Raw genomic sequence first — 15,931 nt, 5'->3', positions numbered from 1 at the left:
AATTACGTACAGAGTTGCCCACTCATTAACTCCGTGTTTTAACCTTGTCTATTAGGTTCCTTTTTTTTCCTCTACGTCCAGGATAATGGCACGCGGACTGTTGCTGACGGTTGCCGCGAGTTCATTTCCCTATGCCGATCTTTACCGATCACACCCGACACGCCCTTGCAATTTCATGACTCGCATGGGCCTTGATTGTTTTTTCTCATTTTTATCGACCCGCACGTACCCACTCGAGGAATTGTGAAATTTTATGGACGGCACTTTTGTTTATTTCCCGGAGGAAAAAAAAAAAAAATTTATGTGCAGAGGCACAAAGAGACCCGAAGACTATTTTAATGAAAAATCCGTTTGACCATTGCGCTCAAGGCTCGCGTTTTCGAAACTTCACGCGCAAGACACGGAAGAGGGACAATTATGCTTTGGCTCGATTTAAACGGGAGAAAGTACAACCGTTAAATCGTTATACCCAGCGAGAGTGCGGCTATGCAAATGAACTATATACACACTCGCGCTGTCCGGTGCGATCGTATCCTCGGCTGTACACGGCGTGCAAAACTTTTCGGCAAATAACATCAACGGCTATACTCTTGTTGACGCGCAGGAAAAGCGTGGACTCTAAAAGTCCTTTCCACCGGCTGCAAGGACGTTTCCGGCGCGTGCGTACGCTGTTGAGAAAAATAATCGAAAAACGAGGAAAAACTTGGAGCCGCGAGGGAGAAAGTACGAGGAGGCACCCGCGAATGAAAGAAACGGCTCTTTCTCATTCTTTCCAACGGCATGGGAGCGCGCACTTTTTTTTTACGACTAGGAAATACTTGTACTCTTTGGGTCTGCCTTTTCCCCGCGTTTCAATACACATCTCGACCTCTTCGTGCGAAAACGATACACTTTCTCGGTACAAAAGCAAGCGCCAAGGACAATTGGTTGCACACTCGGCTGTGACGGATCGTCCGCGATTCGGAGCCAACGACAGCCGAGTGACACACAACGTCAAGTGAAAACTAGTTCAGCTGCTTGCGTGTGTCATATCCCTAATTAAACGGGTAGGTATTCATCGGAGAGGTGGAAGAAAGTATGGACGTGCAAGAAAAAAGAGCGAAAACGTGAGAAAAGCCACTCGCGCAAGGGAAATTGGAAAAAAACGTACCGAACCGTATCAACGACAATGGTTGCATCCGTATATATATATGTCGTTGTGTCGCACACGTCTCGTCAAATAGTACTTACGCGGACTAAAAGGGGGAAAAAAAGAAGCGGTAGCAATCGAAATTGATGGCACATTGTGCACAGCCGCGAACCGCAATCCGACCGCGAAAATCTCTTTGCCGCTGGTAACGAGTTGCGGTTGGTATATGCAACGTATACATATCAATAATACACCTTCAACTCAGATCATTGATTCGTTGGAAGACGCCGTAACTGTCGTTGGTTACACTTACATATAGATTGTACGACGAGAGAAAGTGAGAATCAGCACGACGTACAGCAAATGGCACAGCATGGAAAAACCACCTGTACCCCTATTAGGGCCCTCGTCTGTTTCCCTCTCGCTCTGGCTGTACATCTATACCTTACACAGCAAAATACTCGATCGCTATTTCCGCTATTTGGTTCTAAAGCATTTGTGGAAGTGTAATGGTTGCTGCACGACAACCGTCTCGCAGAAAAGTGGCTCTTCGGAGGCTGGTCGGAAAAAGGGAAAACGGAAGCTGTATTTGCTCCAAGCGATCTCCGGCTCCATCCATGGGTCCACCTGTTTTGCTAGCTCATTTTTTTTTCTCTTTTTTAATACGCAAGTAGCGGACTTGGCTTTTTTTCGGATAATCTAAAAAAAGTTTATTTTACAATAAAGTTACCTATACTTGATTCAACAAGATTATTCGCATATGTGGGCAAGTTGTAAGAGCCAAGGTCTTCTCCTGGCTGTAAGTCAAGTACAGGTGTGTGTGCTCTCGTGGAGGCGAAAAAAGGAGCCAAGGTATGCCACGACGATGGGCGGAGAGAAAAAAAAAAAAAAAAAGAGAAAAACAATTTCATGCAGGTATAGTGCGGCGATAGAGAAGCGGAATACAAATCGTGACTCCCCCGCGTCGTCGGCCCCAATGCGAATGCCTAATGGCGAATTGCTGTTATCGTCGACTTACCGGCTTTGTTTGGTGGAAGGAAAAAAAAACAAAAAAAAACAAAGCTCACTTCGTGCATTTATTTGCGACATGAGAATAGCAAATAGCAAAGTTCGAGGACCCCAGAAAATGCCTTTGTCTCTGATGCTTGGGATAGGAATGCATGTAAACTGCGTTCGTTTTTGGATTTCATTTATTTTCGTAGTCTTCCACACTGCTTGTACAAAAAATGTTTATAAATTACAATATTTTGTAAACTTATGCATTAAAAATAAAGCGCCTTAAGTAATCGTGAAAATTATATTTTCAACAGATTTTTATTTATCGACTGACTAACCGACCTATGATAATCGCTGACTTCGCTTATCACCTCTTACCGATCGTTGGAAACTGTTTTTAAATACCGACTGTAGAGGAAATGTTTTACCATCTGCAGATTGGTTTGTAGATACCGACCTCGATAATTCGTATACAAGCAATAAAAGTCACGTTACGGCGTTATAACTCTATTAATTTCTATTAAATGCAACTATTGTACGTAGAGTACTAAAATGTTTCTTAAGTACACGATTTTTTGCATTATCTTTATGTAGAATGTTATTTCCCGTTTATTCATTGAATTTCTGCTTTTTTTAGTTTGCTCAACAACCAAATAGAGGGCACGTTTTTAATAATTATGGAAAAAATGTATCCAATACGTGAAATGATACAGAAATTCGATAAACTGATCTTGTAGAAAACCATTTTCTAACTAGGCTGATTGATCTCTAGTTGGACAAATTTATATATTAATCTTAGGTACAAACTTAAATATTCTGAGACCATCACAATATTCCTTACTACTACGCTAAACTATTACAATAAATAAGAATGACTTGAGTAAAAACACAATTTGCTCACATGTTCTAATCTTTGTGCTTGTGAGTTACCAATGCGTCGTCGCGCTCATCTTGAAGCTGATCCTTATCACCCCGGCCCCACAACTCGTGGCTGCCATCTCCAGTGCGCTGAACGCGCTTCTTCACCATGTCCCTCGACACTGTCTTGAGATCGTAGGCCCAGCCTATTTTGGCGAAAAAATCAATAAACATCGTCGTGAAGTTGTACCAGTAATCTCCGAGTTCAGCTGTCTTGTAGTCCCAGGGGAAGGTGTGATGATAATTATGCCAGCCCTCCCCTAAAGCTAAGAGGGCCACGCTCAGATTTTGCGCTGGATTCATGAACCTGGAACGAGACGATGCCAAAAGGATTTTTCTTTGAAATCGATTATAATTTTCAACTTGTACCTGTCGTACGGCTTGTTTCCAAAGAGATGAGCCACAGAGTTGACCAGCCAGGTAATATTCAGCGTAAACGCATAACGGAGCAGAGTCGGGATGTACAAAGCGTTTACAAATGTTTCGTTCCAAAAGTATATTGGTATAACGGTGGGCAATACGAAGCAGAAAATCGGCATCAATATCAAGTAGTACCTAACAGAAGACGAATTTACGTTTAAAAAGTTTTAAAAAAATCTGGTTGACCATAAATCAGGGAAAAACGCACTTCTTCTGGAAGACGAGGATCGGGTCGCTGTACAGATCGCTGAGATCGATGCCCTTTCCCTTTTCCTTGACAGCAGGATGTTTGCGACAGAGTAGCCAGCCGATGTGGCAGAAGAAGAAGCCCCTCTTTGCGTTGTGTGGGTCAGCGTCGGTCTCGCTAATAAAGAAATTTAAAAATAACTAATTGAAATGTACATTTTTTGTGCCTGCTTGCACAATATTAAAAATCAGGTCACCTACCTATACTTGTGATGTAATCGATGATCCCTCGCCCAATCGATAGCCGCATCCTTGAATCATTTTCAAAATAAAGTAATTGTTGATGGAGACGATCAAGATTCATTTACACTTACCTGAAAGGCTATGGTGTTAAAAAACACGAGGATCAAACGGAGTGGCCACTTGGCCTTGTAGGAACGGTGAGACCACAGCCTGTGCGCACCCGCCGTGATTCCCAGGGCACTTATTTCATACAGAAATATCGCTGTAACGAGCATAAAATGCATTAGGCTGCTTAACTTTTGTGAAAAGTGAAAAAATTAAGTTAGGTAAATGCTTACCGAACAATGTTGTCCAGATTTTAGCAGAGGTGAAGATCAACCACACTCCATAGAGGGCCCCAATATGCAAAGAGGCAAAGAGAATGATATTCCTCCAGACCAGTTGGCGTTTGTACTTGTACTCCGTTTGAGCTGATGATGCGGCTGGAACGATCGTTTCAGTTTTATCATTTTGGGCTTCTTCTTCAGCAAGGCTGTCGTTTTCGAAGAGTACACCGGTTGGCGACGATGACGTGACATTAGGTGCCATTTTTACAATCCTATCCCTGGATAAGTTGTTGGACACAAAAAATTACTTTTAAGATGTTATTAAATATTTAACGGCGATTTGTTATTCATAGACGTATGCATATTGTTTAAAATTCAAACTCGCTTTTTGATTACTCATTACAAAAAGCTTACGTGCCTAATGGAACGGGTACCCGCAAAGTTGTTTTTCTCAGCGAAAAAAATTACTCAAATAATCATTAAATTAATATGCTAACGAAAATTCTACGATGTATTCCTGCACGTACCTACACATGAGTCTGTAACTATAAGCATTTATTTTTACTGTACGCACGAGTGACCTTGAAGGACGCGATCGGTGTACGCGTGAGTCAATGAACTAGAGGATATCATAATATACTTATACAATAATTAATGTGAACAATGAACCTATTCTAGACATCACAAAAATAAGGTGATTTTGTTCGGTAACCAATAATGAATCAAATGCAAACTTTCCACGTCCTCACCTGTATCCTGTATGTAACATTGTCAACGTTAAGTATGCCCGTTATGCACGTGTGAGCGCGCAATCTTTCACACGCGCACCGTTAGATCTTTCGTGTGATGGTATGTTATACGCGAAACGCCGGTTGTCACTTAATGACAACGTTTATATTAAATGTATAAATGGCGAGGTGGAGAATAGTATGCTGATCCATTTCCCGTGACCACAAGAGTAAACAACGAAAAAAAAGGCAGAAAAATCCAAATGAAGCCACGTCATGGTGAAAAGGAGCCACCAGTGCTGTGTAAGTACTTATTTTAAAAATGTAAGACCTTGGCAAAACGACACCGGCTACAGCAAAACCGTAAAGGCGATGCTCGTCTTTCGATTGAAATCACACGATTAACTCTTCTTTCAACGGTAGGTATCCATTTATATTTCACACGAAGGGGCACCACGTCAGAACTTGGCTCAACCGCTCAGGTTACACTGCTCGGTTACACGCTTACCTGCAGCTTAATTGTTGATTCGAAGGAAATAATATACCTATATCGTTGCAATGGATTTAATCACGTATAATTATTACAACGCGTGAGTCATTTATTAGCTGTCACTGTATCATACCCATACTATATTGAACACTGAACTCATTACACTCACGTTTATCCGGTTCACTTTATATAGACTACTCGTCTGCTAGAGAAAACGCGCACGTGTGGAAATTCGTGTACGTCTATTATATATATATACGCTGCACGTCCTTATGTATCTTATACTTCGTACTGCACTCAAAGGAAGATGAGAAATAATGAATTCCCTTCTGTTTAATACATTTTTCTCTGAACATACTTACTTAACGTTATGCACTAATTGTCCCGGGTTGTTCTCTGGCTAAACTAGCACTAAGCGCACCGCAGCGCTGGACGCAGATTGCAAAACAAAAGATTTTTTGGAGTGAGTCAGCTGTGGCCTTCGGCGCCACCACCAGCGCGTTTTTCGTGTGTATACGTGTGAGTTTACATGGTGTCAGTGTCAGATTTTCTTTCGAAGACGTTGTATGAAAACACGCCCTGATTTGAAAAGTTATGAGCTGACCTCCCCTTTTTGTTTTGTTATACCTATAGGTATAACCCAGCAGTGGACATTATACTGCTGTTAACTTTGACTTTGGAAAGTAAACATTGTGACTGATTTACTTTTCATTTAAATCGCACTGGACACCTTCTCAAATTGGAGGCTCTATTCTGGTAAGATATATGTTTGAGAATTACATCTCGGCTTCTGCAGGTACTGCAGTTTTTTGCTGTATTAAATAGTATTGTTTTGGTGATAGAGACGGAAAAAATATTTGTTAAGATGTTTATACCCTATAAAGCCAATAGCTACTTGAACGCTGCTATTCAGCAATAAATGTTTTTTTTTATTACAAGTTATCTGTGATCTCATTGGTTCAATTGGTTGCCAATGCTCATAACTTGTAATTGCTTCGTAATTGAAGTCATTTTGTTGTAAAAAAAAAAAAAGAATTTGTAAACACCTATATATTTATTTATCAGAAAGATCCACCTCTCTATACTTATTTGGCGTGCACATAATGGGGAGCGAAAACCCTCCAGCAGGCATGTGAGAAAAATGCGCCAAAATTTTTTCAAGTTTTTAAAAGAAGAAAATTGGTCGCTTGGAAGTTAATGAATAATTATGTATGAAACAATGGTTTTCATAAAGATTCTTTACGTAAATTTACAAATTGTGATTGTCTGGATGTTGATATTATTTGTATGAATAATTGTCATTTGCGCAAATGATGACACATTCCAAAGCTTAGAACTATTTCAACGGTAAAATTGATTAGTATGCATAAGACGACTCTTTTGGGAACAAAGTTGTTGACTTAAAAACATGACTTTTTTTTTTTCAACACGCGCGCGGTGTCACCACTGCTGTTTTGGCGCAGATAAAAACAATGGTAAATGCAGTATTAAACTGCCAAATACATATTCTGGAATGATGCTTTCGCAATATTTGAGGTGGCGCTTTTAATCAGTGAATACGAGATTTTTTCCTCGTGATTCACGTGGTCATTACTAGCATTTTTTATTCCAAAATTTACAATGTTTGCTCCGGTTTGCTCGATATAAATTTTTAGTACACGCTCTCGGGCTTTGTGATCGATAGATACGTTAACGTTTCAAACATTACCTGGAAGAGAAAAATTGATAAGTAATTTACTGCTGGATTTCTGAAAACATTTGACAATTTTTTTTTATTGTTAAAAATAGTTTGTTCTGTCATCTTTTTTGAAATTTCTCTCCAGACAAAACATTACAACTAGTATAAAGAATTGTTTTTATTTTATTACATTACGTTGATATTTCAAAACGTCGGGCGGAATACAAAATTTCACACAATCGAAAATACGTGCAATCACGTTTATGATGATAAATAAATTCACCAGAACGAAGTGTTTTCTCAAAATATGTAGTTAAAAAATTGATAAATGAGAGAGCCTCAACAGTATGCTACCGGTACACTTTCAGGAGTAGAGCGGGTCTTTGAGTTTCAGGGGCTAGTTTGAGAGACGTGAGATAAACCAAAAGAGGGTATCAAGGCATGCCAAAAATAAAACACAAAGGAATCGATACATATATATATATATATTTTTTTGAAATAAATTCCATTGGCATCCCTCTAGCTATTAATCACGTTACGATATTACAAAAATATACGGAGCACTGTCATATAATATATATTAGATTTTTTTAATTTTTGCAGTCGTTACTCCCGTAAACAACAAATTGCCCTGACAAATTTTACGACTGGCAAGTGCGGTGACTGCACATTTGTGGACAGATATACATGAATGTATGGAAAAGGATAGAGAGAGAGTAGTCGCAATTTCCATACAATTTCGTCAATCGCAGCGCCACAGGCATCTGCTTTACATCCAAATTCAGCTCGTTCGCGTCTGCGAGGGAAACGACAGCACAGACGATGAAAGTAGGTACGGCTTTTCGTTGACTTTTAAATTGATCTTGTCAATGGCACGTGCGGTTTATGTGCCACACGAAAATGTAGCGAAACCTTCGAAAAACATACCGGCCAAACGAGCAGTAGTTACCACGAGACCAGTCGGCCCAGTTTACGCGAAATTAATTAACGATACGTGGCTACATATGTGCCGCCACGCGCGGCCGAGCGCACCCGACAGTCAAATTGACCGGCCGGGCCGTTCTCTCGGAAAATTAAATATACTCCCTCTCTCTCTCTCCCGCGTATCACCTCGGTGATCACCACCCGCTCGCGCGGTATCAATTTTCAATCGTCCCTCTTGACATTTGCCGCGCGCCCGTAACCAACGAGTCAATGGACGCGCCAGCAATTTTCCCGGATTTTTCTTTATTCCTTCCTCGACTCTCGGGATGACGGCTGCAGCGGTTCAATCACGAGAGCTTCCTTCCCCCCCAGCACCAACCGTCTGCGCAATCATCAGAAAGAAGCTCCCGGCTGCGAGCAATCGGTCTCTCTATACGTACAAACCTTATACCCATGTATATATACATAATAAGGAAAAGCGCGTACAGAGACGCTCAATGAGAGCGGTGGTATACGCGTATATATATATATAAATAATATGTATATATGCTCGAGAGAGGGAGAGAGTAATCAAATGAAAACCACCAAGTATCATCCGGCGGCAGTGGCTAAAGCGATTGCGTAATAATGTCGCGTTTCATCATCGGGATGAGTAAATTAATTGCTTCCTTCTTGAGACGTTTCGCTTGATCGTCTCGATTTGTCTCGTCCTCCTTTCATTGCGCTTTTATGTAACCTTTTTCCTCTTTTATTTCGTCGATCGCGACGTTAAATTGCACCTGTAAAGCGAAAATGTGTAAAAAAGAAATGCCCCGTAAAAATTGGGGAAAATAATAAAAATAAGAATACTCGAATGTGGATTTTTTTTTTCCCCCTCGCTTGATGGTTGGGTTTGTGAAACGTGGCTAGCAAGGCCAAAGAGGGAAATAAACGAATGAAAGGTAAAGGGACCCGCTGCAGTGGGTTTTGATGCCTCGCGGATCAAAGCGTTCCGTATTACCGTGTATTACTTTCATCCAGCCGTATGCGTCGGTTGTATAATGTGATACAAATGTATAATATATATGTATACCTTTGCGCGAATTTTTTATGCAATATCCACGTACGCGCCCCTTTTGGCTTTGCCCGTCGTGTAGGTACATTATTATTATTTTTGTTTTTGATTCGCCCTGACGGTTGGGGATTGCTTTTTTAAATTGTGACGTTTGTGAGTGGTACATACACGCGTTTAAATGTGTGTACGCACGAGCACCGGAGGATTTTTTAAATGCACGACTCTGATTCGGGAGTCTCTTGCGCAAACGAATCCGAAAAGCATCTGTTAATTTTTAAGCAAAGAGATACACATTTTGATGAAAAAAAAAGCTGCCATATATCGGTTTATTTTCCAAATGCCAGAGGATCGCATGGTTTTTCTAAATAAAACTACTTAACGGGGAAACTCCGGGTTTTTTCGGAGTACCTATACTCGGATTATTTTGTTTTTCATTCGTGCCCATCAACGAAAGCAGCTTAAATGTGCCGTTCGTACGTAGGTAAACGATGTAACTTGTACACATTTGCAGCGAAGCAAAAACGCGCTCTCCTATGTAGGTGTGTAATTTTCAATTTCACACGAGCAAACGGGGAGAGGCGACGAGCAAAAAAAAAAAAGGAAAAATCTATCTTCACCATATACGGTGAAAAAAAAAAAAAAAAAAATTAATTTCTCTTCAAGCGCGTAATGTATGCGAAACAGCTCATTAATGCAGCGACGTGCCCGACGGCGCGTAGGCGTTTCTCGGGGCCTGGTTAACGCAGCGAACAACAGCGACGACGCGCCCTTGTTGTGGAACATGTAAAGGACCGAGCGAGGGATTCACGGGTGATTGCTCGCGGCGTCGCGCCGTCGTCGTCGACAGTCAACCAAGAAGGAAAAAAAAAAAAAAAAAAAAAAAAGAAAAGGGAGAGAGGAACAAGAAGGGTATATACAGTCTGAAGAAACACGCTTTTTGGCGTATCTTCCTTTTTTTTTTTTTTTCATCCGTAGGCAGCTGTACATACACGCGTAACGCAAGCGAACGACTGATCCGAACCGAAAGCTCGAAATGACAAGCTCCTTTGGGGGGAGAGTCGACGACGATGAATCCGGCAGATCGATCGGTACGAACAGAGCTGTGTATATAAGGTGGGGGGGGGGGAATAGCAAGGCAAAATATAGACGGCGCGACGATAATTACAGTGGAAGCCCCGTTGCTGGCGTTGTTGTTGGAACGGAAGATGAAAGCTCGTCGTCCCGACGCCAAGATTTCCCATGGCCTCTCCGGCCTTATCTGTTGTGCAGGAGAGAGGCGTCGAAATCATCGCGATGGGTCCTCATTTACGGCGGAAAGAAAGACTCTCGCGCGAGGAAAAAAAAAAGGGGTGGGGGAGTCGGACACGTGCGTGCGAGAACACCGAACAATGCGAAAAAAAAAGCTCGGTGCTGATAACGACGCGCACAGGGAGGCAATAATCTTGGACGGGCGGGTGAAAGGAAAAAAAAGCCTCGTAATTAGCGGCTGAATGCAGCACTTTTCTCATAGCGTCTCTTGGGGCGCGTACTGATGAGAAAAGGCGCCGGATTTTGCGGTGACTAATTGTTCCTCCATCTCGTTTGCGTCCGTCACTGTGTTGTAAGACAGAGCCATTGGAATAAAATCAATCGTGAAAGAACGAGACAGGGGGGGGGGGGACTTCCCGCCGGAGACGGAGGAAATTTGTTTGCGCGCCGGTGGATGATTTGTCGCTCGTGTCCAAAAGATGCGAGGGATCGAGGGCTATCGCCGAATCGAAGGGCTCGCCCCTAGAAAAGGTCTCCCGATAAGACGAGAGGGAGCTGGGCGCCACGGAGTATTGACTTTTCTCCAATTTGGGTTTTGTCCCGACACCACTGCTGGAATTCTCCCTCCGATCGAGCTGTATATGGTCGCTTTTTCCGGACTCCAACAATAAATGTGTCCATATGTCAATGGCGATGACTCTGTCTGGGGAAATTTTTGTTATTATTATTATCATTATTATTATTATTATTTTTTTTTTTTTGCGATAAGTACACATATTTTTGGTTATTTGAAATGACGTTTCAGAGAGAAAAACCTTGTTTAAAAGTAATACCTTGAATAGAACTAATGGAGCAGTATAGTACGCGTTTTCAACGACCGTTACACTATACGCTCGCAAATGCGTACCCGAATCGCCGTGCAATTACCGCGTATTCAATTAGAAAATCGACGGGAAATTAATTTTCACCGCGCGGCTATGCCCCGAAATAGAGACGTGTTGGCTCTTGATATTTGAACAGAACCGGGGGAAGGGGAGGGAGAAAATTTCCGAGATGGGGCTGAGCTATAAAATTCGAGAGATGTCCCTGATAAGGGGCCATTGCCGGGGCTACGGTTTACACAGCAACGGGCAAACGAGCGCGCAAGCCCTGCAGTGCAAGCGGCACATCCTCGTGTATATATATTATACACGTGTAGCCGCTATTTGCACGTTTGACGTTTCATTGACTCCGTGGGTATACAGGCTTCGCGTAATTGGAGCTAATGTATTTAACGACACGGATGGTTATGTAAGTATATAATGTACACGTTTGAGCTAAACGCCCTTTGGTACCGCGAGAGTATATTACGCTGAGCTACGTGTATACACTTAGATTTTTTCCATCGCAATCTCCGCGTTCGATCTACATATATACACACCCGACGCTTGTCAGGTATCACTGTTTCGGGCTGCCTCTTGTTCCATAGGCGTGATACATGCTTCAAAAAACGCTTTTCATGCTTTTTTTTTTTTTTTAAATGGATTGCACTTACCTTGCTAGACACAAAAAAGCTTTGAACCCTCGAGCTTAAGGCTTATAGGAAATTTTTATCAAGCGATCGCGCTAGTGCCGATCCATCGACAACAACAAATCATCTCGCAGAACCAACGTGCCGTATTTTGATGCCGGGTATCGAATAACAGGCCCGTTTTGAAGCCCCTTCCAATAAACTCGGTAAATTTCCGTAGCATTTACCGAAAATCACGCGTACGGGTACGAATTTGAAACACATCACGATCAGCTCGCGCACGCGATGTAAAGTGTACCCATGATCCACCCAACGAACATCATACACGGTATACGCGATGCGTAGATTTAAATCCCCTCCTCCTCCTCCTTCCAAAAGAGAACAACGTGAGCAGAGATGAGGACTTTGACGCGAGCAATTGCACTCGTCTACTCTCTCGGGAAAAGGGCGGCGATCAATCTTCGGTTTGTCCGGCGCTTAATGCGAGCCCGAGAATTCCTTTCGTGCCCCGTAAATAGCTGCTGGGCCGGTCACGAGAACTTGGACCGCAACAATACGTCTTGCTCCACCCCCCCCCCCATCCCTGAAAACTCCCAGCCCGAGTCACGCACCGAAACAGAAATAAATTATCTCTTGATTATTATGTACGCGGCATCCCCTTTTTCCCCACCGTGTTATAGGAGGGGGAGGGGGGGATCTCCGAGAAAGCTCCTCGTGGTGTACCTTTTTTATATCATCCTCTCCCCTTCGAATACCTAATTCTATTTCCACGCAGGCGTCCGGAGATGGTGTCGCCGATGCGCCAAGCGCAGACGCGATCACCGGCGCTGATAACCCGAGACGTGGCTCCTAAAACACTTCCCCCCACCCTGAATCTTTCGAGGCGTCGTTGAGGGTCGTCTAGGACAAAGAAACTCGTGGTGCAGGAAGGGAAAAAGATGACCGTAAAGTTAAATAGCTCATATGGAAGACCCCGCGTGGCTCCCAGGCATCGGCCGAGTGTTTTCGTGAAAAGTCATCAACCCGTGGGAGGTAATTGCCGAGCGAAGGAAAAAAAAAAAAAAAAAAAAAAGAAGCGATCTGGAGAGAGGAGCGTTTGCCTCGAGCAAATAAAAGAGCCGTGCCTTGGAGCTTGAGCTTACAGTTAGCGCTTCCGTTTTCTTTTTCCTTTAGAGGCAGTTAAACGCGTCTGTAGGATTATTTTGGTCCAGGTAAATATGACGGTGCAACAGCCACCTCGCTCTATACTTGTGTACGACTGCTGTTCAAGTTCGGCCTGTACGTGTGTGTGTGACAAACTCGGTCGTAATTAAATGAACGCGAAAATGTTGAAGAGCCACTCGAGAGGATAAACTGATGAAGCGCACAAGAGACTCGAGAGTCGTCGGAGTGGGATGCACCGATGAGTGAAAAAGAAAAAAGAGAGAGAGACGGGGACTTCACAGCAAAGGGGGCGGAAAAATTCGATCGAACCGGTCGCGAATCTGCTGGTAATCGCGTTGCTACACTGCAGCGCAGGAAATGACAATTTTTTTCCCTCCCCCCCCGGTACTCGCCACTCGTCAACTCGCTTCAAATTACGAGCTGTTTTTTCACAGCTGCATGTGCCCTACATACATATGCCATACTATTACACTGTGTCCGACTCGCATAATACGACGGCGCAGTGGATCCTGCTATGGTTGCAGCGAGGTTGTTGCTTTTGTTGCTTTTAATCGAGGAGCACGTGCGCGGGTGTCCATTGTGAGAGGTACCTAACTCGGAGCCGCGGCTGTCGACCGACCAAATGAACAATGTGTCATATCCCTCCTGCGCGTGTGTATATGTACACGGGCTTTGCCTCTCGGGCGTGCGTGGCTGCACATGCGACTGCTCGATAACGATTTCCTCCACTGTCTGTGGATATTGTGTCTCTTGATTCATTTTTTGCCAATCAAACTCGGCTGAAAATTCACGCGCTGCCCGTGTTTTCCATTGTACACCTAGTTATGTACTTTGCGCTAAATAACTCGTGTTTCGTTGCCATACACGCGGTATGGATGTATATTCTGCGTGTCTTCCTATACGTGGAGGCGTAAAATATATCTTTATAATAAATGTTACGGTGCTGTACTGCGAGAGAGAAGGATTTTTTTGGGTCATTGGCTCGTGATTGATCATGAATAGTAACAGGACAAAAGGGATCGGATTATACTCGAGAATGTCATTGGGCAACCCCATTTTTTGCAATTGAATCGTATTAGATTGAATCTCATGCAAGTGCCGTCTTCACGCCACTACTATTCTGTTTCCTAAGAGATATGCGTTAGGACGACCATGACAATACAAAATTTCAATAACCCTATTCTCTCTTTGTTACTTCGGTCCTTATACGAAAATAGGCAAACTTATAGTACGTGTATACACCCTTTTTAAAAGAATAGAGACAGAGAGTCGTAAAATAGTCATCGGAAGGGCAGATTGGTAAAAGTGTCTCGTTGGTATAATATTATGTAGGTAAGTTTATGTATAATGTCTGCTAGTACCGATACGTACACACACACACACAGATAAAGCCTTATCACGCGGTCGGTTTGAGCGCGCTATCGGGGGAGTTGCCTTGTCCTCCCATTATCCCGCGATTGAAGCATCGCGACACGCTTCTATATAGTGTGCGTTTGTACATGTATGGATCAGGCAGTGGAGCAAGTACAGGACAACGCGACAGCGGTCCTTTCGTGTTTACTCCGATTGTAAATACGCGTTCACGCGTATATTCCAACGCGGGGGTAGAGTAAAAGAGGGGTGCACTTGCGTGCATGTGTGTATATATCCTAAATACGTGTCAGCCCATCGGATGTACTGTATACAGCACCTCCAAGCGTATCGTACCTATATACAAGGTATATATACCCATGTACAGTGTACACCACACACGTATATACATACCTGTATAGTAGTGGTAAAGAGTAGAGAGCGAGAAGCGAGCATCATCAGCAGCAGAGAGAAAGTTAGCGTGTGGGAACATACCTATACACGCGTACAACAGGGGTGGATTTATGCAGGAGGTGGATGCGTCCATCACCATGGTGACCGAATATATAGTAGGTACAGAATGCTCGATCGGCTCCCACCCTCTTGGCTTCTCTACATTCCACATACGTGTGCTTGATACCTCCCTCTTCTTTTTCGTCCATCTCCACCACACCTTGCACAGCTGTCAGCTTTACACGCTGGACTTTTTTTTTTTTTTTTTTTTTTCCTTCTCCTCCTTCTCTCCTACGGAATATTTTAGAGAGAGAGAGAGAGGAGAGCTCCGAATCAAGACATGGCCCCAGCTTTTCTTTCTCATCTGGATTTCCCCCCAAAGCTTCGGTTCAATTGTCTTGTGTAATTAAACGATAATTTATCGAGGAGGAGAAAAAAAAAAAAAAAAAAAAGTAGGGCGAAGGAAAAAAAGCCCAGAGAGAGAAATGGCCGTAAAGTACCATTAGACAGAGAAAGGGAGAGTGGGAGAGAATCGAGCCCCCCTCCCCATATTTAAAGCATCAAGGCGCCAACTGGTCTGACTCGGCCAGAAACCGTACCACGGCTCTCGCGAGTTATAAATGCCCCACTAGCGCGCTTGTAGAGCACACTCAATTTTAGTTCCCGCGAGCGGGCGTCGCCGGGAGAATTATTAGCTGTAATAAGGGATGGCGCCAGAGTCCCCCCCCCCCCGACACTGTCGCCGTTCCAGCGTACATCAACCGCGAAAATCACATATACCATGGGCGTTTACGTGTATAGGAGAGGGCGCGACAAAGACGTTAATAACCGGCAAAGTTCATCGTTGTGTGGCACATGTAACTAGGTACTGCTGCATTGCGCGCGAGAATCTGGCCAACTCGTGACGCGCCGATCGGGAAAAATGGACCGGGAGGAGGAAAACAGATCGCGCTAACCGCACCGACCTCCTCTCCGTCATGCACAACGTGTACGCAGCAAGCGCTCGAGTGGCCTTTTGACTTTGTTTTTCACTCGAGTGGAAGCTAAACGCCGAGATGGGCGCGACGTGCCTACTCGAGGGCTATATGCACGACAGAGGAAGCCCAAGTGTGAA

General features: G+C 43.5%; 1 protein-coding gene across 1 annotated transcript; it reads right to left on the bottom strand.

Moving 5' to 3' along the window:
* Positions 1-2,892: 2,892 nt before the first annotated feature.
* Positions 2,893-5,883, bottom strand: LOC106638946 (acyl-CoA Delta-9 desaturase). The gene is made up of 7 exons (XM_014352356.2): positions 5,799-5,883; positions 4,231-4,496; positions 4,024-4,154; positions 3,911-3,960; positions 3,672-3,827; positions 3,413-3,598; positions 2,893-3,350 (listed from the first exon to the last, which is right to left on the bottom strand). Exons 2-7 carry the CDS (start codon positions 4,478-4,480, stop codon positions 3,032-3,034), a joined length of 1,092 nt encoding a protein of 363 aa, XP_014207842.2. The 5' UTR covers positions 4,481-4,496; positions 5,799-5,883; the 3' UTR covers positions 2,893-3,031.
* Positions 5,884-15,931: the final 10,048 nt, after the last annotated feature.

The sequence above is a fragment of the Copidosoma floridanum genome, unplaced genomic scaffold (genome assembly GCF_036245765.1).
Source record: "Copidosoma floridanum isolate Cflo_tuat_1 unplaced genomic scaffold, Cflo_Japanese_pri ptg000007l, whole genome shotgun sequence".
Taxonomy (NCBI): Eukaryota; Metazoa; Arthropoda; class Insecta; order Hymenoptera; family Encyrtidae; genus Copidosoma; species Copidosoma floridanum.
The sequence above is the reverse complement of the archived record's forward strand: the minus strand, read 5'-3'. Positions and strand labels throughout refer to the sequence as shown.